General features: G+C 38.3%; 1 protein-coding gene across 3 annotated transcripts in view; it reads left to right on the top strand.

The window, feature by feature from the left end:
* Positions 1 to 8,859, top strand: part of LOC137640288 (tubulin polyglutamylase ttll-4-like) — a 41,527-nt gene extending 32,668 nt beyond the window's left edge. For 2 of the 3 annotated variants that reach the window (XM_068372901.1, XM_068372902.1), the window contains exon 16: positions 7,145 to 8,859. In XM_068372901.1, the coding sequence (XP_068229002.1) occupies positions 7,145 to 7,814 (670 nt within the window). In that variant the 3' untranslated portion in view covers positions 7,815 to 8,859. The remainder of the gene's footprint in view (positions 1 to 7,144) is intronic. The other variant, XM_068372903.1, reaches the window with a different exon arrangement.
* The last annotated feature ends 18,832 nt before the right edge of the window (positions 8,860 to 27,691 follow it).

Below are 27,691 nucleotides of genomic sequence, written 5' to 3'. Positions count from 1 at the left end.
GGCAGATATAAAGATGGTGTTTGTAATGTTGTAGCTGAAAGAAAAGTATAATTATACTCAAAGATGAAAGAACTGTTCCACATGAAATTGATATTGCTATTCATAATTACGAGGCATGAAAAGTGTCCAAGTATTAATAGCAGAAACTGAGGAACTGGCAGTGGAAAAGTTTAAGAGTAAAAATGGAGAGAAACTGAAAATTGATGTCGGAAAAATCATACGTGGTGATTGGAACACCGTGCCATGTATCAAATTTATAGATGTTTAAAATGTAAAACTAGCAAAAAGTGAATAAAGAAGAATCAAGAATCCTGTTGTAATTGATAAGACAAGTCTTTGAACGGTTACAATACTTCTGTTACTGGACTGTGAAGCACAATTTGAGAGAAGAGTAAGAGAGTTGCAGCAGTATGTAGGAAATGAAGAGATAGTCAGACAGCTGATATGAGTAGACGGTATAAATTTACAATAGATACAGTTCATAAGGCCTGTTTTGTATGCAGGAGAAACATGAGCATCAACAAGAAAATTTTAATAGCCTTTATGTGTTACCTATAGAATTTCTAAGATTCATGGCTGGAGTATGGTGGGAAGACCATATCAAAAATAAGGAATTTGTCAAGAGCCATGGTTTGTCCAAAAGTTGGAGGAAATGCTGAGAATTCAAAAGATTAAGGTTGTTCAAACATGCAATGAAAAAGGATGACATGTTAGTAGGACAAACTGCAATTATGGCAATGGCATGACAAAGACTTATAAAAGGTGGAGGAAAACCTATCCCTGGTGAGAATTCAGGAATACTACTGAGTACAGGATAGAAGAGAATTCTTTTTTCACATCCAACTTAACGTTGACATTTATACTTTAGAGATAATTTGGTAAAGTAATAGATTCACACCCTAAAACCTTGAAAATAAGCCGTGGCTTATTTTAAGTATTTTTTAAGAAAGGGGGGCCGCCCTTATTTTCAAATCGGGACTTATTATCCAAACAAAAAACCGGTTAGCAACGAGAGCATTGTCTCGGCTTATTATCAAAACAATAAGTTGTAATCGATCGATTGTGAACTACTTGTTTGTTCTAAAAATAGGATATCAAAATAAACATCTGTAAGAGGCAAATGAATAGTGTTCAAGTGTCTATAATTCTGGACACCCATTTTTAAAGCAGTGAGCTTAAATTAAGAGTGGGGCAGCTCTAGTACAGCCATGTATTTTAGTGTTATGCGTAGTGTTCAAGCTTTAACCGAGTGTTGAAATTTTCATCATGCCTAAGGATATTTTTTAAAGGATTTTTAAAGTAGATATAGAACGTTGGTAAATTTTTATGGTTTTATCAAAGTTTTAGACATTTAATTTTGAATCTAATCATAAATGTCATGGAATTTTTATTTTAAAAATAAAATAAAATAATAGTATTTAATATCTTGCATGTAGAAAAAAAGAAACTAGTTTAAAATCTTTCCTAAAGCCATTGTCATGACTGGCTTATCTTTAAAGGGCTTATTTTCGAGTAATTTTCAATGCAAGAAAAAGGTTGCTTATTATTAAAACCGGCTTATTAAATCCTGTTAATTTTCAAGGTTTTAGGGTATTTGCAAATATAGGTTATATAACTTTTCCATATTTTTAAATGAGAGTTTTCCTGGTTGTAATTAAAACAAGGAAAGTGGATTAGGTAAAATATAGATAAAACCTGTTTAATCTGTGATTTAGAGGATTTATGAGAATGGTCTCCTGAATTATGGTCCCGTGGTAGCAAAACTTTTTGTAAGTGGCATATGAATCTATTATTTTTTAGGTTTAGATTGAAAACATAGATACTATGATGTTAAAGTTGAAAATTTAACTTCATATTTTAATGCTGTGCTCCTGAAGTCAACCTTGGTGTTGCAGTATTCATATGTAGATTCTTTACCTTCTCTAGCTTTATTCATTATAATGTCTGTAAGGTTTTCTATGTTTGATTTGCAGGATATATTTATTTTTTCACTTCGCAAATGCTAACTTTATTTTGCCTTCATATAATAGTGGTTACTTGAACCCTTTCCTCAAGTGTCTTTACTAAAACATTTCAGCTACGAGAGATATGAAGGGAGCTAAAGTTAACCCCATTATTTAAAAAAGAAAAAAAACTAAATGAAAGTCTAGTAAAGCTAGTATACGTTTTAAGATAAAGATTGTAAAAGTTTTCTGTTTACCATCTATAAAAATAAAATTTTGTTACGTTCAAACATTTGTGCCTAGGATCCCACTTAAGGTACCACAACCAGTGGTAGTAACAATCAGTTTAAGACTTGTACGTACTCATTGATATTCCACTTTTGTATGTAAGAATACCATACTTTAGTATTGCAGTTGAATTTCAGTAACTGTATTCTGTTTACCTTGTTAATGAGAAATATTTTTTAATTTGAAAGTTATAAATCGAATTTTACTCTGTGTATAGCTGAATTTCCCTTTAAACCCAAAGCCCAAGCATTTCTGAAAACAAATTTTATAATAGTGTTCTAATTGTGTAGAGTTGATATTTCTACTCTGAAAATTGAGGGTAAGAAAGTTAATTTTAATTTGAAAACTAAAGTCTTACCTTGTTTTCTTAAACTAGATATTGTTGTATCAAAGAGAGTAGAGATTAGTAGTTTGGTTACTTTTTAATAATGAGAATATAGTACTTAAAGACTGTGCAATTGAACAGACATTGCAGAAACTTTGAAACAAAATAAACTTTTGTGAAAGACTAGCTCTATAAGTAGATAAACCTAAAAGTCATCACTATGTATAGTAAGCACTTTAGTTGAGTGCCAGGTTAGACTGGATTAGGTAGTTGTGCTTTTGTGTGGGTTTTTTCCATGTGCTTCATTTGAATTAAGGTATAAAAATAAAGAATACTCTTGGTCAATCTATAAGTTTAGGTCTGTTTTGTAAAAACTTAGATTAGACACTACATTTCCAATCTAGACTCATTGGATGCCTTCAACTTGATTGACAGAATCTTCCTGTACACTATTCATACTCCTAAGGTAATTTTCTTTATTATTGAATAGAAAAGTTATATTGATGAAGGTAATGGAAGTTGAAATTTGGATCTGCTTCTGGAACTAACTTCTGTAAAGTAGATTGTTACATAATTAAGGATTATCCTTTCTGTACTTTGCAGATGTTTGCACAATTAAATATCAATCATCTTGGTAACGATATAATCTAATCAATCACTTTTATAAATCGTCACGGTATGTCCTTATTTGATTCACTGCTGAAAACCAATTTATATTTGGTGCCATATATCTGAAAGTGATGTGTTTAGATTTCAGGTTTTTTTTTTTTCAATTATGTACAATAAGTGTATAGTACGTTAGTTAGTATTTAATTACCAAATTGGAAATTTGGATGGAGATATCCCTAACTGGTGAAATTTTAATTAATTGGGGATTTTCAAAGCATTGTATGGAACTTTACAGGATTATGTGACACCACCTCGTATTTGGAAATACTGAATTCGAAGTTAACATATCGTTTCACCCAGAAAGCCAAACGGACATGAGTATAAGAAGGCCCAGTGGTTTCACTGTGCAGTGTTCTATTGGAAAGTTGTCAGGTGATTTTACGTTAGTCAAAACTCCACTTAGATACAAGATTCAGTAGCATTTGCTTCTTCTCTTGCTAAAAATTGGTCATAAACAGCTACAGTTTATAACTTCTTGAAGGCAGAGATAATTTTTTTCATTGATTATAATTCGCTCTGTTAGACATTAGTAAGGTAATTGGTGGAACAGTTAGTTTACCTGTGAGAAATCCTTCATTGTATTACTGAGGTAAAGGAAACTTTGCTTTATTTATTATTAGGATCATGCTGTACTTTCTGAGTTTCTTACGGCCTCACACTTAGTGCTTGCATCAAAGGTTAGAAATTCATAATAACTATATTTCTTTATTAATAGATGTTAATAGCAGTAAGAAGAAAGGGTGTTTCAGTTTTAGCTTCTTACTGAAAATCCTAAAGCTTGATAAATGACAACTGCAAACCTTGACGTAGTATGCAGTCATGCAGCGTTAATCGTTTTTATCTTTTCCATCTTAAGTACAGTGAACATTATTATGTGGTTGAAGTACAGTGAACATTACTATGTGGTTGAAGTACAGTGAACTATATGTTTTTTTTTAGCTGTTTTATGAGGAGAATATTTGGTTTTATGGAGAATTGAGTTTTCAAATTAAGCATTGTGTACAGATGGGCACATCAAACAGGTATACTAACCAGTGCCGCCAACTCGCCTGTGACATTATCAGTACATTCAATATTGCGGATCCCAAACCATCAGTCTGTTTTCCAGTAAATTTGTGACAGTAACCAATGGGCTGAAAAGTCTGTATTCCCTTGGGGGTTAGTGCCATCAGCACAATTAACACGTGTACTGGAGGCATTACTTTTTTATATTTTATTTATCCTCTGTTCTCACTTCTGTTCCTCCATCTTGCTGTCTAACCTCTTCTAACCAGTACTTTGTGTAACTGCAAGGTTTTCCCCTTGTTACACTTAGGCTTGTATTGGTCTCCAGGCCTCATCAGCAAGCTATGTAGTCCAAATGCCTAAATCCACTCTCTTGGCAATTCCCACCTTGAGCAAACCTAGTGGCATACCTGATTTTGCTTTTTAAGGCCTTATTTGATGGGAGTAGCAAGGGAGAGACTTAGTCGACAGGCAAAGTGTTGAGGGATTTAGGGCCTTTGTTCTTACAGCCTTCTAGATTTGAGTTTTTGGCCTCTTGGTCACTATTCTCCTGTTAGTCAGTACTTAGAGCTCGTTCCATTTTGTTTTTTGATTATGCATTTGTTTTCGTGTATCAAGAGCTAAGAAGAAATGAGGACCGTATTTGTCGCCTTTTATGTCAGCCATCTGATGAACCAGTGACATTTCCTAATCGAATGAAGTTATGTGTTTGAAGACACCTATGATGCAAGGACACTACAAGCTATAACCATTTGATCTTGCTGCTAAACATAGCAAAGTTCAAGGATGGGAGGATATGAAGAGCACAATACAGGCTAAAGACTGCTATGAATTAATGAGGACCAAGACTGTCACTGATTTGGATGACATTCAGAACAGTTTTGGCAGTTTTCTTATGAATGTTGTGCTTCAGATTGAGGGATAAAGAATACCCGCATCATGGTGGAGAATATAGAAAGATAGGTAGACTACTGCTATGTAAAATGTTTCAATAGTAGAGAGAATAAAGATTTGTAATACATAATTCGAGCCTGTATTGCTCTTATGCTAGGCACTGATAGAGTAAATTGTATGTGTAACAGTTAGTTTGAAAAACAATTGTCGAAAGGAGCTTTGAAAATAAAAAGGGGTAGTTGGAGACCTAAGCCTGAAGTGAATTCTTGTTGAAATGGTCATTGGACAGAAGAGAGAGAGAATAATTTCATGTCTTCAGTTGTGTTGAGGAAAAGAAATTTTATTAATAATGATGAGATGAAGGACTATGAGAATTGTGGTTTGTATCTCTTATCAATCTTAGAGAAGTTCTTCAGGCTTCTGTTCCATACTACATAATTCCATCCAAACTCAGTCAGCATCCTTGGGTGTCATGGCTTTCTATGGTTTCTCTCCATGGAAAATTAGTGCAAGCTGCTAAAATGCCCTTATTGTAAAACCAGCTCTGCAATTACTTCTGGACTTCCATGGAACACAGATAGCCCCCTATCCTTAAAAGTTTGACTGTCGTTAAGATTATATAGAATCAAATTGTTTTATTGCATTCTTATGACTTCCTACGGATTTGTTAGCAATCACCGTGCATTTACTTCAAGGGAACTGTTTTTAGACGGGGACAGTATTCTTGCTAGGAGTGCGAAAGCCTCATTGTTACTCTTGGAAAGGTATTTCCAATAAATGCCGACCATTGCACAAAAGGAATTCTTAGAAAAGGACTTATTTTCCTCTTCTTTCATTTGCAAACTAACCCTTTGATTAATCAAAAGGCACTGCACTGATGAATTGGGCTGTGTTCTAGTAAAAATTATTTACTGTACTTATACTGATGAAATGTGCCGTGTTCACCGAATTAAAAATTATTTACTGTACCTACTCGTATACTCCTATAAATAGAAATTATTTTATATTGTTTAGAGGGAGATTTTTCAGTTATCCTGAGGTTAAGACTATCACTGATAATGGTGTTTACTGTACTTCATGACCTACTGTATAATATCACATTTGTGTTTTTGCATGTATAGTAGTTTAGTTTTTTTTCTTCCCCAAGTTAAATTTCCATGAGTGATAGAAATTGTTAGGTCTTATATTCTTGCACATAATCTACACTTGTTACACTGTTTAGTGGTTTGGTAAATATATCATGATGCGACATGTCATTACTGGCGAGAATTTTTCCCATTTTAATTGTAAGCTTAATTTGTTTGTTTTTCTTACGAGTAACATTTTACGAACATCTTTTGTCTTACCAAAATGTTTTAGTGGTTAAAACTTCTAACAGCGAAGGGGTGTTTCATGTCTGTGATATTTTCCCAACTTATATATGTGAATATTTCTATGGTGTTCATGACTGTTTCTCATCCTTAAATGTTTGCAATATTTAGTGTTCATGCTACAAGCATTCATAAGGCTTGTAATGTTTTGTTGATTTTCAAAATCCTATGTAAAGTTATGGTCGTGTCCTTTTATTTATTGTCGAGCGATGTTTGTCCAATTTAACGCATAGAAATCCGTGACGGGGATTTCTAAGGAAATGAAAGAGGTGAAGCACGACAAAATAAGGACACTGTTGTGCTGTTGAAGATGCTTTTATGGTTTTTTGTGGGGTAGGGGTTTTTAGTAAAGATGTCTCAATAACCCTAAGAATTTTAGTCGAGTTTAAATTTATGTAGAAGTACCCAGGTCTAGTGTATTCCAGTGCACATATATGTAAAAGCTGTTGAAAGGATTATTTTGTACTTTTAACTTCTTAATGTTTATTTTCTTTTGTATTATAACATTTACTTTTATTTTGAGGTTTTAATGTTTAGGGACATGAATTTGAAGCAAGGAAAAAGAAACTCATATTAGTCAAATTTATATCCTAAAAGGTACAATTACTTCATTTAAGGGAAACTACTTATCATAGATTTCTCCCTTTCAGACTGCCACACTCCCCCCTACTGGGGAAGTTCGTTCCACAACCACAATTCTCGCCCCAGCTCCCCCTAAAATCCCAATCCCAACCGTTGTTGAGGGGAAAGAAGAAATCTCTGTCTCGTCCAAGGCTGAGGGATGCCAAGATAAAAGTGAATCCCTTGAAACCAGCGTCGGTGTCTAAGTTCTTGATGGTAAGAGGTATAGCCTCAGGATTAGAGAACATAGAAGAAGCCGAGAATGAAGACAATGTGGACATGGAGGGCGAGGAAGTTGTTACTGTGGAAAGAGAGCCTATGCAAAATATTGGACAAAACTGCAACAATCAAGATACCATGATGGATGGTCCAGGTGATGAAAGACAAGAGATAGACTCTGGTGAGCAGCAGAGATATTCCAATATAAGTGAAAATATGAAATTAAGCAGTGAAGAGGAAGTAATCGAAACAAATTTCTCAGACAAATTTGACAAAAACAGTGAAATGGAAGTTGAATTTGGCCTTCATAAATCTAAAATTTGTGAGATGAAATCAACTTGCGATGGAAGTGGACATGAAGGAGGACAGATGGATGAAGCTTTAGTAAAAGAATTGACAATGAGTAGCGATAATATCGACAGTAAAATTAAGGAGGGTATTGGACATATTGACAAATTAACAATATCTGATGAAATGTAATTTATGTATAAAAGGAAAATTTATACGTGTATCATAATTGTATATTTTACAGTCGGGTATAGATTTAAAATACTACAGGATTTGGAAAAATAGTAATCTTTAATATTTTGTCCAAAGAAAACCGATGTTGCAGTTTGTCGTTTTCACTGTTGACTAGACATGGGATAATTTTGTATCTTCAAATAGTGAAGGTAATTTAGAAATAAAACCCCTTTGGTATTAAAGTACAAGATTAAAAAGAAAAGGAATTTAGGAGATTCCATGCAGTTGACTGAACTAAACCAGTGCTTGATGCTAGGAAGAACGCAATTCCAGTTTCGTGTACTATGGTGTTCCAAGAATGTTTTGATCGAGTGGTGTTTAGCCTCTGGTTTGGAGTACGAAACACCTTAGGGTCGATGCCTTGCCTTGGATCCAGTTTTTTATCTAATTTCGGATGTTAAAATATTTCAACCCAAGTATTATTTTAATGAGTTTAAGATGTATGATACTTCTAAGGTAGGTTGCATTGTAATAAAGAAGCTGTACGGTCCTATATTGCGTATTTATTGTTCAATATAATGTAATATATGGGGACAAAAGCTAAATATTTATTTAATGCATATGGTATTGTGTACTTTTCTTTTATGATTGGCTTAATGTGGCTGTATTAAGGAATTTTTGACAAAATTTACAGGAATTTTAAGTTTCACAATTCTAAAATTAATAAGGCTTTAGCTGTACTGTTGATTGGTATATGGAAGAAAATTATAATAAACCTTCCCCCTTTATTTTTACTTTGTGTGCTCTATTTTTTATTCAGTTACTAGTACCTGTGATTGGTTTAATGCCTTTTACAAGTATTAGTTGAGTATTTTGTCAGTATAATTTAAAGAGACTATGTCAAATTGGTTCAACAACTTTTTATTTTTTAACTGCTGGTACTTGTTAGAATTTTGAATTTACAATGGGGTATTGGATAGTAACTAGTTAAGTACCAGAAGTCTACTGGAGTCAGTTTTTGAATAAAGTGAAAGCAACTACAGAATAAAATTTGAAAGATGTATTTATCATTTGGTTTGCCTACCATAATATAAGAAATGGAATAACCGGTAATTCGAAAAAGTCTTATGATCTTCTAGAGTCATCATTATCAGGTTGGTGAAGTGTGTTTGCAGGTTGAATTTGGACTCTCTATAAATCTCTGTTCAGAGATTGATCAACTCTTTATGTATTTTGAGCCTGAATTAAAAGCGACATTTTCTAGTCAATTGCTTTGGTTAACAAGCTGTAAGTTGCGAGTCAGATCACATTTTTCCTTTTGCCATTGTTTTCAATGCATTTATCACCTTGATTTTGTTTGGCTATTATTCTGCATTAATCAACTAAAGTTCTTAGAGGTTATAAATGCATCTTGTATTCTTTTTCATATGACTTACTGCTACAAAATATTTCAAGGGCTGTTCTAGATATTGCTTGCCAAGAACATGATTGTTTCTATATTTTGTTGGCATTAATGACCTTTGATGTCACAATGCCAGGAAGTTTCCAATCAATTCAACCAATCTGGGTATGGAGGAGAAAAGCTGGTAATTTTAAAAGATATGAAACTGACTTTGATTTTTAGCATGAGCTTTTGAATTGTATGAAGTACTGTACATCATTTTAAGTCCAGTTTCTTTAGGTTCTTGATTGATGTATACTACATAATTTGTAACTTCCTCCGGGACTATGCTTTCTTTGATCTTGAATCATCTTTTTCATTTCTTCAAAGCAGCTCAAATGAATGAATGCTTTAAAACTTTGACGCAGCGAAAACAGCTCGACTTATACTATGTTGAAGTCAAAAGTACAATCTAATTGAAGTTATCATTAATCAGACATTTGATTTTTTTATGGAGTTTTCGTTATGTCTGTAGCTCAAATTTACATAATTCTAATCGGAACATACTCTTCACTGAATAGATTATTTTCTTTTACAGAATAAGATTCTTGATAAATGAGTTATGCAAGAGAAATGCAGCATAGTGAGGAAGATGGTAGAAAGGAAAGTTTGAAGATGCCATGTTTGTGCAATGGACAGTGTCACAAGAGAGAGAAAGAACTGGAAGTCATGAATGTAGTTGGTAGTGGAACCACTGGCTTGAATATTGAAGGAGACCCTGAGGAAATGGAGGATCGTCTAGTATTTACTGTATTACCCTCAGGCCTAGTCAATTGTGAATCCTGTATTGCAATTGGCAGTAAGAAAATATGTATCGTGGTCATGGAAAAAAATTTAAAGAAAACAAGCAAGGTGACAAGTGGCTATCGCCTATTTTCTTACTTATGCCCTTAGTCCAATCTCGGTTTTTCATGAATATAATTTCCATGTGACCTTAGTACATGCATTGAATGGAAAATTGTAATTTCAACAAAGATTTACTTTGTAATCCAAGTAAAGGATATCTTGAAAGTTAGCTGCTGTATTGTACTCAACAAATATTGAAACTAATTACAAGGATGACTAACTGAACTAACTCAAAAGGAAAATTAATTGCCAGGATCAAGACTTCTCCCTTTTGTCATGTTCAGGGATTGTGATGGACTTAAGTTGCTGGATATCCTACCATAGCAAAGGATTTCTTGAAGTACCCGAGTATGGTGGCATGGCAGCAAGATCTTTCCATCAAACAGTTTCTTCAGCAGGGTCGGGGAGTGTGTGAATGGTTTTAGCTTAGGGTCATGGATTGAAGGGTTCTTTGTCTTCACCACAAACTCTAGCACAGACTCTATACCTTTAATTGGCCAACCTGATAGTCAATCTTGCATGCTTTGATAAAACCATTGCTGCAAGAGAGACTATCTTCAAAGTGATATACATATCAATCGGAAGACCGAACAATCCAATGAATAAGAGAAAATTCAACAAGCATAGAATCAAATAGCAGTATCCCATGTATAGGTGCAGTTGAAGACGACACTGGCTTGATTTAACACTGGTAATAGCAGGCTACCGACGCTAGAACCCGTGTCCCCCATAAGGTAGGGGTAATCTTCAATGAACCAACAGTGGCAATTGGGGCAGTTGATCCTTAGCAAGTCATTACGCAACAGTTTTGTTTTAAAGTTAAATGTACTATAATTATTTTCAACTTCAGTTCGTGCATTTAAAAAAAATTGTTCAATATGGTTTTACATAAACTTGCAAAATATTACATTGTAAAGTAATTTTTATCTTCACATAAGAGTATGATTTAACTCTTTGAGTACTTTGTGACTACCTACTTCAATCTCTCCAAATTTTCTACTCAAATACAAACTCTATCCTTTCACAGGAGACTAAGCCTTACAAACTCTATCCTTTCACAGGAGACTAAGCCTTACAAACTCTATCCTTTCACAGGAGACTTCGCCTTAAAAGGGAGTTAGTTCCTATAATCAAACAGGCTGGTTTACTAACCCAGGATATGTCCAGGAGCAAAACTATTACACCTTATCGATTTTTCAATAATCTGACTAAAGATTTTGCCATTGCTAGGCTCGGTCCAACTTATGTCGTCTGAATTTATGATAATTATGAGAAATGAAGGAAAAGGGACTCCATCATGAGGCTTTCCTGCATCTAATGTCCGGTACAGGACATGAAAAAACTGCTGCACCCTAGGGTAGGAGAAAAGCTAGTCCTTCCTTACCTCCTAAGAAACAGTTTGCAACTGCTATCGTGGACAAGATGCTTCTTGAGGGATCTAAGCTTGTAACATTAATTATACCGACCACAACCAAGGATGAGGTATCCAGAAAAGGGTCCTCTAGTGTACTAGGACCAATGTCGTCAACAGTTGATTACAGCAACTGGCAACCCAGGTAAATGGCCAATGTGTCCACATTATTCCCATGGGGTGATGGGAGGTGCCCCTAACATTGCAGACGGGTTTGAACTGAAGAGCAACAAAGTTTTCCTGCAACCGAGAGTCCATTGATAGCTAATGGCAATCCAGAAGAGCAAGAAGCCTTTATACCATATAAAAGTAAAGAGTAGAAACTGCCCTTGGCAATTGAGTGGTTCTTGGAACAAGACATAAACTGCCTTGGTATCTGACAAGTGGTCTATTAGAACTGAGTGTTGAATCACTGTTGGAAACTTTGTAATGCTAGTGCATTCCCAGTATGGCTTTCTGATGTGGACCACATCCCTGAGGCACTTTGATTTCTCACGTGTGCTGCCCATCCCATCCCTAGTTTCATGTGTGTGAAAAGTGGGATTGTCAGCTGTAGCTCCCGTGACTAGGTTCTAGTCATTCAGCCAAGTCCAGATTGTCCGGTTATTCTAAAACCGGCAGGTAGGGAAATGCCTGCTGGTGACTTTTAATGCTTCAGACCCAGCTGGTGGCAGCACCAATGCAGAATGAGCTCAACAATGAAAGATGTCCCATTGAACATTGCCACTGTCAAGACAGTCTTTTGTCATGCAAGAATAGCTGGCTGTGCTCTGTCCCAGAGTCTGCTGAAAGATTAAAACGAGATTGTTCCAACACGGAGTACTTACCTCGAACTACTTTCTTAGGAGTATCTGGGTCCGTCTTGGCCCGGGCCCATGGCCGGTAAATCTTGTGGTGCCTTTCTCTCCAAGCCGGAGGTCGACCCCCCACACCGTGTTCTTCGTCTAGGGGCAGTGTGTGTTCCCCTACAGCCACGTGTCCGGAGTGCGAGTCTTGGAAGGAGATCCAGTGGGTTCTCTACAGAACGAAGAAAAAGAAAGCAGTCAAGAGATCGCCTAAGAAGACTAGCATCTCTTCGCCCAAACAACCTATGGATGACTTTGGTAGCGCCCTGGTGGCCGGAGAGAGAATGGTTTGCAGACCTAAAGGAACTGGCGCGCCTCCCACCTTGGCCCCTTCCAGACAGGCCAGACCTCCTCCGTCAACCACACTTCCAAAGGTTTCACGAAAACCCTCGGTCCCTCCGCCTACACGCGTGGAGGTTATCGGGCGCCTCCTGAAGTGGGAAGGATACTCGTCGAAGACCGCAGCAAGGATGTCAGGGTACCCAAGAGAGTCCTCGGTCGCGGTATACCAAGCGAAGTGAGCCACCTTTACTAAATGGTGCGCCTCACAGAACATCAGGCCGTTGGAGGCCTCCATTCATGAGATAGCAGACTTCCTGGTCTATCTGAGAGACGACGTGGGTACGTCGATTCCAGCCATCAAGGGAGTCCGAGCGGCGTTGGACCAAGTCTTCCTCCTGAAAGGCATTGATCTAAGAGCTTCCAGGTACAGTAAATCTCGATGCTCATCGGCAGTTTCGAACAGTCGTGTTCCCCCTAGGCCTCTAGGGTGCCCCAGTGGGATTTGGCTAGAGTTCTTAAAGTCCTGTCAGAGCCACCCTTCGAACCCCTCAAAGATATTCTGGACAAGGAGCTCACCCTCAAGATAGTCTTCCTGTTAGCCCTTGCGTCGGCGAAGAGAGTGAGCGAGCTCCATGGGTTGTCATACGAGGTCTCGCACTCGAAAGGTTGGCGGGAAGCAACTTTCAGATTCTTACCTAATTTTGTAGCCAAGACTCAGAACCCAGCTTACTGGGACCCTAGGTTCGAGGGGTTCTCAGTGGCAGCGATCCTGCGTTCGGACAACCCAAGGGACTTATTACTGTGCCTAGTCAGAGTGGTGCGGAAGTACGTGGAGAGAACGTCTAAGCTTCAACCTGGGATCAAGAGTCTGTTCGCCTCTTCAGGGCTAGTGAAGAAGTCAGTCTCCAAGAATACGGTCCCTTTCTGGTTACGGCAGGTAATTATGAGAGCTTACGACAGCCCTGGAGCCTCCCTTCCGGGAAAGCCAAGATCCCATGATATTAGGGACCTGAGTACTTCGTTGGCCTTCAATAGGAACATGACGGTGGGCCAGATTCTGAAGGCAGGCACTTGGTCCAGACAGTCCATGTTTACGGCTCACTACCTAAAGGACTGTTCTTGGAAATCTTTGGACTGTTTCTCTCTTGGGCCCGTCATTTCTGCGCTCCAGAAGATTTAAGGTTGTAGCCCCGGGAAAGCCGTGGGCGGTATGTCCAAGAGACACAGGTTCCTTCCTTACCTTTCCCCTCCATTACCCTGGATCCCTTCTCCTACCATGAGGAACTACATAAGTTTTTTTTGCGTAGTTTTCCCTAGTTCTCGTTTCCATTTTGGGGTCAGTAGAACCTAGCCTCCTATCTAGGTTCGTTTTCCCTTCTCCAGACTCTCTCGGTCCGGAAGGCCACTCCCACCTCCTAAAGTATAAGTCTCCTAAGAAAGTAGTTCGAGGTAAGTACTCCATGTTGGAACAAATCACAAATTTTAAGTAATTTGTATTTTTCCTAACAGTACTTACCTCGAACCCGCTCTGTGACCCGGGGTCGCCCCATGGCGCGTATTCATCCGCCCAGAGGTACCCACTATAGAAAACTGAGATAGGGGAAACTACACAAAATTCTCGAGTCCCTCGGACCTTCATCTTCCGAGGATAACGAATTTGACGAGGAGGAGGAGAACGATGACGGGGAGGAAAGCGAACCCGCTGAGTCGACTGATACGTCTAAAGTTGCTGTGGGATCTTTGTGCCGGTCCGCTGGCGAAGACTGCTGCAAAAAGACGGGCGGGAGCGTTGACAACGGTGCCGGGGGAGACAGAGGTACTTAATTGGGAGCTAGCCAGGTGTCGAACTCCTCATGGGCGACCTGAAGGGCGTCCTGGGTGGTGCCCAGGCAATGGGATCCAAATTAGACGTCCCTGCTTCTTTCTCGGCGTCTCCCCCGGTCGCTGAAGCACCTGAAACACATACCCATGATGCGGGGGAAGAGGCTGTAGCAGGCTTCCCCCACATCGGATCTTCGGCCGAGACGGGCCCTGCAGGCACCAGGACCTCGTCTCCCGAACACACGCCAAGTGGAAAACCCCATTGAGTTAGCAAAACTGTTCGAGGCAGTAAAGAGCTCTGAACTGGTGTAATAATCCCTGAGAAAGAAGAGGTGGTACTTTTTGTAGGATTAATGGGAGGTTTTCTTTAGATTCATCAAAAGCAGTGTCTTATTTTGCAATGGCAGACTATGATACATCTTCATCTTTAAACAGCTTAGGGAGAGGACGATGATGACGACCTGTCTCCAGACCCCAAGCGCCTCCACAGAGCCGTCTCAGACAAATCCAACCATGTTTATATACTACATAGATTTTTTCCAGGATTTATCAGGATTTGCAAAATCCCACTTCGTGGCATAGCACAGATGGCAACTGCCAATAACCAGTGGTTGATCCAGGAAACTGCTTGGAGGATTTACATGGTAGCAAACCTAATGCCAAGAATGATGTGACCTCATACTGAAGTCTTTTCCACCAGGGTCCAGCTGTCAATGCTGGATTAATGGTTAGAGGAAAGTACTCTGGCGCACAATCTTTGTTATAAAAATAAAAAGGGGGCAGGATCCTTCTCAATCTACTGGAGTTAGTAATTCCAATCTGGATTCCTCACTTCCACTGGCAAAATGGATCGCAGTAGGGTCGACAATCACCTTCCCTATAGAGTATTTCACGCACTGAAGCAAGACCAGCATGGGGCGACATATTACAAAGGTAGAAGGCACGAATGAACACTGATCAGGCTCTCTTCAAAGACTAAACTGCCCCAGATTCTCATTCCCCAAGAGACACTAAGGGTCTCAGCTTCTTAGGAGCACGGTACCTAGTAGCGTGCCATTGCATTGCTCGATTGTCTGTACCCGAGTGAAGAGCCTTTTTGACAATTGTGCTTACTATGACATCTCTGTGCCTGTACAAATGCTGAGAATTCCTGTTCCAATTGTATATTGTGCAAACAAGTTGGAAGTTCTCTATGACTAAGTGCTTGAATGGAACAAGTGATCAGATCCCTGGAGACATGATCCCACAAAGAATGAGCTTGAGGTTCAAATTGTGTGGGGTCCTATCACAATGTGAATGAGTGGAGAAAAATCACAGTATGAACAGCACTGTGGAGGCAGAAGACAAGAAAATGATCAAGAGATGCCAAATCCTCTTCATGGTCAAGGTCAAATGATAGATATTTTCCAAGTTTCTCTCATAAAATGGAAGGTGCCCGATCATGTTGTGAGCTTGTGGGGACAGTGACATCTGTTCCTCTAACAGTTTAGGGCAGTGTCCTTCACTTTGACAAACTTCTTCATGAAGCACTGGTAGCAGGACATGGGGATAGATTTTAGCATTTGCTTCTGTCCCTCCCTCCCTCCCAGAGATTGATTAGTCAATTGTCCTGGAATGGGTTAAAGGCAGTACTGTAGTTCCCATTATTGCAGTGTTCAGCCCTGCAAACTTCCTTATGGTCATGTCAACATCATCGCCTCAAGCCACCAGTGAAGGAATTAAAGAGTAACAGATGCCAATCAACAAGAACATTTATTAAGTGGATAACGGCAGGTTTGAACAGAAAACTGTCTTGTACAATTTATCCGACAACTACTGCGTATCCTTGCATTCTTCCTTGAACACTACAATCTGCCCACCACAGTATTAAATGTAAAAGAAAAAGCAAAAAATTAAAACAGCCAGAGGAAGAGTACTTACAACCTCCTGTTGTTGTTAAATCACCATTTCTAGTGTTGCCAAAAGCCTACTACTATTAAAAGGACATTTTTATTATAGGAACAATAGAACTTTAACTAACCCTTTGAGGGCCAGTTTTTCTCAAGACTAAAATGCAGCTAAATATGGACATTTTCTACTTGTTTTTCAGGCTTTAAAGACCTAGTACCAATTATTTCTGGGAAAGGATTAGGACAACAGGTTTGTTTGAATTTTCATAACTGCATTTACTCAACAATTCACACTTCTCTCAGAGATTCTCCCTTCAAAAAAATTTTAGATGAGGTAGCCCGCAGTGGAGAAAGTCATGCTCCAGGGAGGTAGGTAGCTGCAAGAACTTTATATTGCACCTTGCAAAATACATTATACTCCCAGATCAAGTGGAGGTGGTTTTGCATACATTCAATACACCAATCAATTGGTTTGATTAATTTTTGCAAAATGTTGCAGTTTTCAGAGAAAAATTAACTAGTCAGTTTTTATCAATTAACATTAACAATGAAAAGTTATGTACAATTACGTGGATATTAAAACCAAGCTGTTCAAAATAAAATTTTAATGGAAAATTCTAATAAAGAATATTAGCCTTACAACTAAGGGAATAAAATATTTATGTGAAGCCTTAACTCTGAAGAACCTGCCCTTCCGCACAACTTATGAGCCCCTGGAAAAAAAGAAAAAAATAATCATTAACGACCTAATAAATCTAATCTGACATAGTTCATGTACTTCATTTCCAGATACTTTTCTTTTCTGCCATTTAATCAATTTAAACTTCTATTCCCAAAGACATTAAACAAAAAACCGATTCATTATACATTATACTGTACTGTATGGTGGTAAATTCTAATCGGAACCATTATGTATTGATTAATGACCCCCCCCCCCCCCAAAAAAAAAGGCTGTATGTACCTATATCTAAAGGACTGCATTATCAGCCTCAATACTAAACTACGTACATATCATTGTCTGAAAAGAGATTTGATAAATTTATCATTCAAAAGTTAAAATTCACTATTTGGTTAATTGTATAGCAATATTTACTCTAGTAATTTGGTAGTTGTAGAACACAATCTCAACATTAAAAAAAATTTCATACAAAAGGATATATACCAGAATAATCATTAGGTTTGAAATAACTATCGAGGGGTACAATACAGAGCAAGACAATGTTTGCGCAAGGTACTGGTAACATTCACAAGGGGAAAACTAAAAAAGGAAGGAAGTCACAAGGGGAAAACTAAAAAAGGAAGGAAGCCATCAACATAATACTTACACAATGATGTTGTTAATAGGTATGTGGATTAACTTTACGAAAAATCCAATGAAGCCCATAATGGCAAATCCAATAGCTGTTGCCATGGAAATCTTCTGGAACTCCTTTCGGTCAGGCTTGGTGCACCTCTTGACAAGCCTGATGGAATCCTTTGAAAACTGCCTTGCAGGCTCAACCAGTGTCATAACCTGATCCATGATCCTGAGAAGGTAGAAATGCCATTTAAAAGTTGCTGTACAAATATTTGATTTAAAATAATTATATGAACCTTTAAAATCAGATTTAAAATCCTGCCCCTTTCTAAGTTCATTTTTTTTTTACTATCTAATTACAAACCTTTACTATGTTATCCATAGCTTAATACCCTTGTTATTAACATCAAAAGATTTAATTTTATTTTCACTCTTAAAATAAATTCTAGAAATAAATTTGTATTTACCATTGCTATTCAAACCGATGTCCTTTAAAATAGGGAACATGTCTCCAACAGAGCTGGAATGACTGTTGAAAACACAAACACGATACTAAGTTAACGACAAATAGTGAACATGGGCAAGTATCCCTGCCTAATCAATTCAGACCAGAGGTGGTTAAAGTAGAAAGTTTCACGTCAAAGGAGTCAGGCTTTTATAGCTCTGAAAAATGCAAATCACTTTAATTTGGTCATGAAAGTAAACAAACACTGACCTTTAAAATAGGAAGATTCAACTTGGTGGGTCAGAAGTCCCAGAACCAAAGTTTTTGTTTTTCTTCCCCAATTGTGCCAATTCGGGCTTCAAACTCCTATCTGTATCATACTGCTTAACAGACTGATGAACCTGGGGTGTCGAAGAAGAATGGTACACGTACGTGCTCAAAAGAGTGATGTCTTCTGTAGTGGCTAGCAGTCCGGAATACAGCAATATCTAATTTATGAAAATGGGTTGGCATAAACTCCACTATCCTCCCCCTGTGTGGGGAATATGGGAGGAGATACATCTACACAGTCTAAGAATGGAGCTCAGAAGTGTAGCTTCCCAGCATCAAGTTAGGCCGAGCGAGTAAAACTTTACTAACTTCAATCTTAAAAAGGAGAGCAGTAAAATTAAGGTAAAGTCATTCCAGACTTACATCTATATGATACCACCATCTGTGTCCAGGGCAGGACCGGGGCCAGCTATACAACCAATTAAGAAGCCACCACAGAGGGAAGTACAAAGGTCTCAGGGCATTCAAGACTACTGTATGCACCAGTATATAAAAGGCTATGAAGATTCTCATTGCCAAACCCCACCCTTCAACAACTTGCCATCTGCAAAATTTCTCTTAAAAGCTAGGGTGTGGCCTATACCCATGACTTCGGGAGCTCTGGTCCTAGCTGGTAACTTGATCCTTTCAGTGGACCAGAGTACCACAGTATTTATGGTTAGTTACACGAAGCCAGGAAGAGACCATGTTCCTTGATACTGCCATTGCTAAAGAAGAGTTGGCAGTCTCAGGCCTGAGATGCCTGGTTCTCTTCAGATAGCACAACACAGCCCTCACAAGACAAGAGCATCTCTTCTCGATCACCACCATGCGGTACACATAGAGGGAACACATCTTTAACTTGGAGTCATGCACAAACTGGCACAAAACAAGGTCACCACCTGTCCCCACGTGCAGGCAACTATGTAAACAGACCATGCAGCTTACTCTCTTCACAGACACTTAAGGCTAGCAAAATGTCCTAATAGCCTGACCACATTTCCAAAACTTCAAAGGCGTAAAAGCCTTGAAAACTAAGGCTACATCCCATAGCAGTGAATTGAAAAGCCGGGGAGGCTAAAAATTCTCGGATAAAGATACAACTCCCACAAGGAGGAGAGGTCTAATACCCGTCAAGGGTGAACCTTTGACAGCTGCGAAAAAAACACTAGTAAATTAGTTATCTGCGCTCAAGATGGTCCAACCGCCTTCGTCTCATCAACACAATTACAAAAGATGGCCAAGTCCCCCAGGTAGAAAACTACATTACTTGTACAGTACTTAGTGAAAATTTTTGTGCTTGGAGGAAGTGCTAGATAGCATTCAATTGTAAAGTTCTAGCAGCTCTAAAGATCAGTGGTACCTCTAGAAATGCAGGTAACTAAAGAGTGGTACTGGGGACGTTGACTAGTAGTGCCAAAAAATTGGGATAAGACTCAGTACAGTGTACTGTTGATTGGCATGCAGACCAGGAAGAATGAGGGAAAGATGTACAGTATCTGTTCAGGTGATCTCATGGGTGTTAAAAGTAGTCTTCAAACTAGGCCAATGGGTTTGAAACATGGGGACAGAGCTAGGGGGATTTGCCCAGACGTACCAGTGGAGGAAACACTCAATGAGGGAACAGCAGAAACAAAAGACTCCTTTGGCATCTTTTTCGTAGCCATCAAGACGGAACACCAGAGACTGCACCAGAGGCCCACAGAGGATTTCGAACAATCAAGCTGCTACAATGAACAAGGTGGATTTAAATTTAAAACCATAAACCAGTAAGTATGGGCTTCCTTGAAAAAAAAAAAAATAAAATTTCAGTACAGTTTGATGTCAACAAAAGTAAAGAGCTTAACTCTCCATTGTAGTTCCACTGAAGGGATACTACTATTACTAGCTATCTTGCAACCCTAAATGGAAAAGCAGGATGCTATAAGCCCAAGGTCTCCAAAAGGAGACAAATAACCCAGTAAGGAAAGTAAGTAATGAATAATTAAAATAAAATCTTTGGGGAGCAGCAACAACATTAAAATAGACCTTTCACACAAACTATATAAAGAAAGTTGTTAGCCTGATCAACATAAAACCATTTCCAGCAAGTTGGAACTTTTGAAGGTCCACTGATTTAATTACCTGATTTCAAAGATCATTCCACAACTTGGTCAGAGCTGGAATAAAATTTCTAAAATGCTGTGTAGTCATGAGCCTCATGATGGAGAAGGCTTTACTATTAGAATTAACAGCACACATAGCATTACGATCAGGATGGTACTGTCTGGGAAGATCTGAATGCAAAGGATGGCCGGAATTATGAAAAATCTTATGCAAAATGCATGCCGAACTGATTGAACGAGGGTGCCAGAGATTATCTAGACCGGGAATAAGAAAGCTAATAGACCATAAGTTCCTGTCCAACAAATTAAAATGGGAGTCTGAAGCTGAAGATCAGACAGAACAATAATCAAAACAAGGCAGAATGAAATTAAAAATCTTAAGAATAGATTGATCCACCAAAAATTTGAAGACTCAATAAGCCATCTTTAGGAGTAAATGAAGAAGAGAGAGTGTGTGTGTTTCTCAAAAGTAAATTTGCCATCAAGAATAGGACCTAAAATTTTAAGGCAGAGTTAAAGTAGCACTAACAATGTCGAGATACGGATGCTGAGGAGCCACTTCATACCCTAATAATCGCAACACAAATTTCACCTAAATCTTTAACCCTTTTACCCCCAAAGGACGTACTGGTACGTTTCACAAAAGCCATCCCTTTACCCCCATGGACGTACCGGTACGTCCTTGCAAAAAAATGCTATAAAAATTGGTTTTTCATATTTTTTGATATTTTTTTTTAGAAAATTCAGGCATTTTCCAAGAGAATGAGACCAACCTGACCTCTCTATGACAAAAACTAAGGCTGTTAGAGCAATTTAAAGAATATATACTGCAAAATATGCTGGGAAAAAAATAACCCCTTGGGGGTTAAGGGTTGGAAATTTCCAAATACCCCGGGGGTAAAAGGGTTAATAAGGGATTCAGCAACCCCCAGATCTACATTCAGGAGACAGAATTGATGCAAAGACAGCAGTTTCAACTGCATATATTCGTATATAGTATGAAAAGTAATGGGTTAAGAACATTACCTAGAGGAACACTAGATATAACATTCCTACACTCACTATGGTGCCCATTAACAACTCTGCAAACTATTACTAATAAATTCAATAACCATGTCAAGAAAAGGTCTGACCACACAAACTGTTTGATTTAAAAAAAAAAAAAAAAGTGCTTCATGACTAACAATGTCAAAGCTGCCACTAAAATCAAGAGCAATCATATAAACTTTATGACCACAATCAAGGGATCATGTACATATTGGAGATTGTAAGAAGAGAATCACGAGCTACAAGGCCTATATTTCAACTAAATTGCTAACTAAAATCTTGCCAAAAGATATTAAAAAACTAGATATCCGAGTTATGGAAATTAGGCAGTAACCGGCTGAATTTGAGCTACCACAAACATTTACATAATGGGAGAAACATTACTAATTCTCCAACACATGCTAAAAAACCTCTTCTTGATAACTTAGAATATAATATTACTTCGGAGTCAAAAAATCCAGTCTTTACAATAGAAAAAAAAAATAGTAAAAATACCATTTGAGGGGTACACCTGAAGCATCAAGGTCCAAGTGAAGTTTAATTTTATGAGACCAAAAACCTAAACTATCATCCATGTGGCCATTTTCTTTTTGGAGGAAATAAGCATTATGAGTTATTACACGAGTTTTGAATAGTCTTGAAATTATTGGGAAACAATTTTTCAACACGAAAAAAGTCTGATGAAAATACCAGTTTCAGAATATTATACTGTACAGGTTTAAGACTCGTCTTGGAGTAAGCTAAGAATACAGATGTCTAAAATGGAGCTGCAACAGTGATTCACCAAATATTTATGGATACAGGTCCTAGGTAAAGTTGGGAACATTAGGTTAGGTCTTGTTTGTTTCACTTTTTAAATGTGATTTTCCAGTTATAACTTCTATTATCTTAAAAATAGTTGAAAAGTAGAGATTGCTGTAAAATATTTTCTTCAAAATGATTCAAAGACCTCATAAATAAACCTGGTACACCTGAGGGATGATATACTATATTAGCATTTTACCAAATGTCGAGTATCAAAGGCAAGAGAATAAGACCATGTCATGATCATTATTTACCTAATTATCAGCGCTCAACGAGCAAGAACAAACTATCTTACATTAGGCCAGGTCAATTTCATTAACCAGAGGGTGTGACAGACAAAAATCACCCGGCCAACACGTTGGGTAAAGCCAATAAATTACCTTGGGGGGTTAACCATGTTACTGATTAGTGACACCTGTTCACAAAATTAGGTAAATATATAATTAAATTTCTAGAGACGGTGAAAGATGGAAATGGAAGGTTGTTAAAAGGAGAGGAGGCAAGGAAAAGGTGGGCGGAATATTTTGAAAGTTTACTGAATGTTGAGGATAATAGGGAGGCAGATATAATTGCTGTTGCAGGTGTTGAGGTGCCGGTGATGGGAGATGAGAATGAGAGAGAGATTACAATAGAGGAAGTGAGGAGAGCACTAGATGAAACTAGAGTAGGAAAAGCATCTGGTATGGATGGTGTGAGAGCCGAGATGTTGAAGGAAGGGGGTGTGACTGTACTTGAATGGTTGGTGCGATTGTTTAATGTGTGTTTTGTGTTGTCAATGGTACCAGTAGATTGGGTCTGTGCATGTATTGTACCACTAAATAAGGGTAAGGGAGATGTGCACGAGTGTTGTAATTCAAGAGGTATTAGTTTGTTGAGTAGTTGGAAAAGTTTATGGCAGAGTAATGATTACTAGGATTAAGGATAAAACAGAGAATGCAATCTTAGAAGTACAGGGTGGTTTTAGAAGAGGTAGGGGTTGTATGAATCAGATTATTAGTTAGGCAGATATGCGAGAAATATTTAGCAAAAGGTAAGGTGGTGTATACTGCGTTTAAGGATCTGGAGAAAGCGTATGATAGAGTTGATAGGGAAGCAATGTGGAATGTGATGAGGTTATATGGAGTTGGTGGAAGGTTGTTGCAAGCAGTGAAAAATTTTTAAAGTTAGTAAAGCATGTGTTAGGATAGGAAATGAAGTGAGTGATTGGTTTCCGGTGAGAGCGGGGCTGAGACAGGGATGTGTGATGTCACCGTGGTTGTTTAACTTGTATGTTGATGGAGTGGTGAGAGAGGTGAATGCTCGAGTGCATGGAAGAGGATTAAAACTGGTAGACGAGAATGACCACGAATGGGAGGTAAATCAGTTGTTGTTTGCGGATGATACTGTACTGGTTGCAAACACAGAAGAGAAGCTTGGCCGATTAGTGACAGAATTTGGAAGGGTATGTGAGAAAAGGAAGTTGAGAGTTATGTGGGTAAGAGTAACGTTATGAGATGTACGAGATGGGAAGGTGGTGCAAGGTTGAATGTCATGTTGAATGGAGAGTTACTTGAGGAGGTGGACCAGTTTAAGTACTTGGGGTCTGTTGTTGCAGCAAATGGTGGAGTGGAAGCAGAGTGAATGAAGGCTGCAAAGTGTTGGGGGCAGCTAAGGGAGTAGTAAAAAATAGAGGGTTGGGCATGAATGTAAAGAGTTCTATATGAGAAAGTGATTGTACCCACTGTGATGTATGGATCGGAGTTGTGGGGAATGAAAGTGATGGAGAGACAGAAATTGAATGTGTTTGAGATGAAATGTCTAAGGAGTATGGCTGGTGTATCTCGAGTAGATAGGGTTAGGAACAAAGTGGTTTGAGTGAGAACGGGTGTAAGAAATGAGTTAGCAGCTAAAGTGGATATGAATGTGTTGAGGTGGTTTGGCCATGTTGAGAGAATGGAAAATGGCTGTCTGCTTAAGAAGGTGATGAATGCAAGAGTTGATGGGAGAAGTACAAGAGGAAGGCCAAGATTTGGGTGGATGGATGGAGTGAAGAAAGCTCTGGGTGATAGGAGGATAGATGTGAGAGAGGTAAGAGAGAGTGCTAGAAATAGGAATGAATGGCGAGCGATTGTGATGCTGTTCCGGTAGGCCCTCCTGCTTCCCCTGGTGCCTTAGATGACCGCAGAGGTAGCAGCAGTAGGGGATTCAGCATTATGAAACTTCATCTGTGGTGGTCAACGGGGGAGGGTGGGCTGTGGCACCCTAGCAGTACCAGCTGAACTCTGTTGAGTCCCTTGTCAGGCTGGGAGGAACGTAGAGAGTAGAGGTCCCCTTTTTGTTTTCATTTCATTTGCTGATGTCGGCTACCCCCCCAAAATTGGGGGGTGCCTTGGTATATGTATGTATGTAAATTTCTAGCCAAATACTACATGAAAAGTATACTTTTACAAACAGTTATTTTGTGCCTTACCCATTTCTGGGTATGAATATTGGGGCAAACCAACCCCACAAACAAAATACATCGCATGAATGCATATGTACTTGACCATCTGTGTTAGCCTTTGGTTAAAGGTTTGAAAAGTAATCTGGTTTAAGAGTTTTCCCAACCACCACCCCACAATTTACAATAAAACAGACATGGACAACATGTGGCCCCTAAGACTTTCTAGGCTACTAAAACTAACTAAATTTTGTTAAGACACTGCCTTAGTCTTCAAAATTCACCCTATCAGTCAAGGTCATAACAGCTTCAACCAAAGAGACAAGTTGATTCCCGGTGGTGAAAAATCAGTTTTGCGAAAACCTTACAGAGAAAAAGTGAATATCCTTATCCACCATCTAACCATTAAGTGATCACTTGAGATTTAATTTTAATCATCCACTACTTTAATTTTGTCTATACAAAGGGAGCAGTTATAAAACTTCCAGGAATTAATGCTTGAATACTAGTTAGTACTAAAGGTGTTGGACAGAACACACTTCCTTTCCATAGGTTTAAAAAATCTAGCTAATGACCAAGTCAAAAAAAGAATTTCCATCCATTGAGATACTAATGTTAGTGTTACGGGTACATTTGACTGGCAAGACAGTACTATATTGGATCCCTCTCTCTGGTTACAACTCATTTTTCCTTTGCCTACCCATATGCTGAATAGCCTGGCCTATTCTTTTCAAATTCTCCTCTAAGATTATCCAATTCTTTTTCACTCAAATGGTTAACAACTGCAGTGTAATTGTTCAATGGTTACTTCCCTCCTGGTACAGGTAGGAGAATTTAGTAGCTCTTAAAACAAACTAAATCAAACCGATGTCCTCTAGTCTAGGGGGCAGAGTTCTCTTAATTGAGGGTACATTATTTTATTTTATTTCTCTTATTTTTTATGAAGTTCTTATAATTTATTTATGAAAGATACATTATAATGTTACTGTTCTTAGAATATTTGAATCCAATTGTCCATTACATCTTAGTTTATTTCCTTTCCTCACAGGGTTATTTTTCCCTGCTAGAGCCATTGGCTTTCCAAACAAGAGTTGTAGCTTAACTAATAATAATAATTAAAGCAATACACAGTAATCTATCATGTCTCCCACAAATAAACAATCAAGATAATGAAATGGAGCTCAAATTTGATTCTATACAAAATTTATTATGCACCAGCTCCATTAGTCAGCGAAACTCCAAAATAACCTGCAATCATAGACTTCTTTTAGTGAATTACAGTTTGACTAGAAATTAAAGCATTAGATACAGAATGTAAAGAAAGTTCTGTATGAGAAAGTGATTGTACCAACTGTGATGTATGGATTCAAGTTGTGGGGAAGGAATGGAAGTGATGGAGAAAAATTGAATGTGTTTGAGATGAGGTGCCTAGGGAGTACCACGATTAGATAGGGTTAGGAACGAACTACGAGGGTGAGGACATGTTCAAGAAATGAATTAGCAGCTAGAGTGGATATGAAAGTATCGAGGTGGTTTGCCCATACAGAAAGAATGGAAAATTGCTGTCTGCTGAAGGTGATGAAGGGAAGGGGTGATAGGAGACGTAATAGAGGAAAGCCACATTTCGGGTGGATGGATGAAGATGGGTGATAGGAAGACAGATATGGGAAAGGCAAAAGACCGTGCTAGAAATAAAAATGCAAGGCGAGTGATTGCGACAGTTCCGATAGGCTTTGCTTCTTCCTCCGGTCGCCTTGGTGACCGTTAAGGTAGCGGCAGTAGGGGATGAGATTGGGCTGTGGAACCCTAGCAATAACAACCAATCTGGGCTGAATCCCTCGTCCGGCTGGGAGATGGTGGCATTACGATTAAGAGTTACATCACGAAGACTGAAGCTGGTTGGGAAGCAAACGATTGAGACAGCACTAGGGCAGGCTAAGGATAAGGTAATCTAATAGGGAGGGGTCGAAGTAGGCAAGGTTACGGATCCTATGTTTAGGTTAGGTGGGAACCTTATATATTTTCTGTCTCACCAAACTATCAAGGTTTAAAAATCGATTACACAATTAGTATCATGTTTACGCCTGTCCCAACAAACTACATACAACCGCGAAGGCTCCGAGTTACAGCTGCACGGATAAAGATTTGCCTGGCAACAAATACAAAATATTAGGATAGCAAAAAATTAATACCAACAGACAGCGTATAAACAACTGTATGTACCACAGACAACTAAGAAACACTGTACCTCAAATTACTGGAATCCTCTTGAAAATTACCGAACTACAATATCACTGCAAACCCTTAGAAATTGATAAACAATGTTTTATTAGAATGTTATTTCTATGTTTTTAGCATTTATATTTATATATTTGCAGGCAGAACCTTGGCTAGGGGTTGTGACCTGGGAAGGGGGTCCGGAGGCTTGCCTATGGCAAGGGGTTGTTACCTGGGAACTACTAGGTTAGGTTAGGTGGGTTTGTTAGGTTCTGTATCCTTTTATATAGTGTAAAAGGTATATAGAAAAAAAGCTTTACAATACACATTTTATTTAATATACTAAAACACAATGTAAACTAATAAAAGATATTTATCGATTTCTAAGGGTTTGCCGTGATATTGTAGGGGATTTCGGTAATTTTCAAGGGGATTCCAGTATTTACCTGGGAATTCCAGTAATTAGTGGTTCCCTGAGATAACCGACAGTCCATGACCAAATTGTCTTGAGGCACGGGACAGGTCAAGACGTTGTTCGCGAGTGCAAAGTAATTAAGCGAAAAAAATCTATAGTAACCACAATTCGATAGATAAAATGAGTATCTAAAATAATTAAAACCCATCAAGCCAATTATAAAATGACTTTTGACACATCCGCGGTCGGGTACCGTAGACGCCAAAGGGCTTCCGTTAGCCTAAGCCATTACGATTTAAAAA

The sequence above is a fragment of the Palaemon carinicauda genome, chromosome 4, assembly GCF_036898095.1.
Source record: "Palaemon carinicauda isolate YSFRI2023 chromosome 4, ASM3689809v2, whole genome shotgun sequence".
Lineage (NCBI taxonomy): Eukaryota > Metazoa > Arthropoda > Malacostraca > Decapoda > Palaemonidae > Palaemon > Palaemon carinicauda.
The sequence above is the reverse complement of the archived record's forward strand: the minus strand, read 5'-3'. Positions and strand labels throughout refer to the sequence as shown.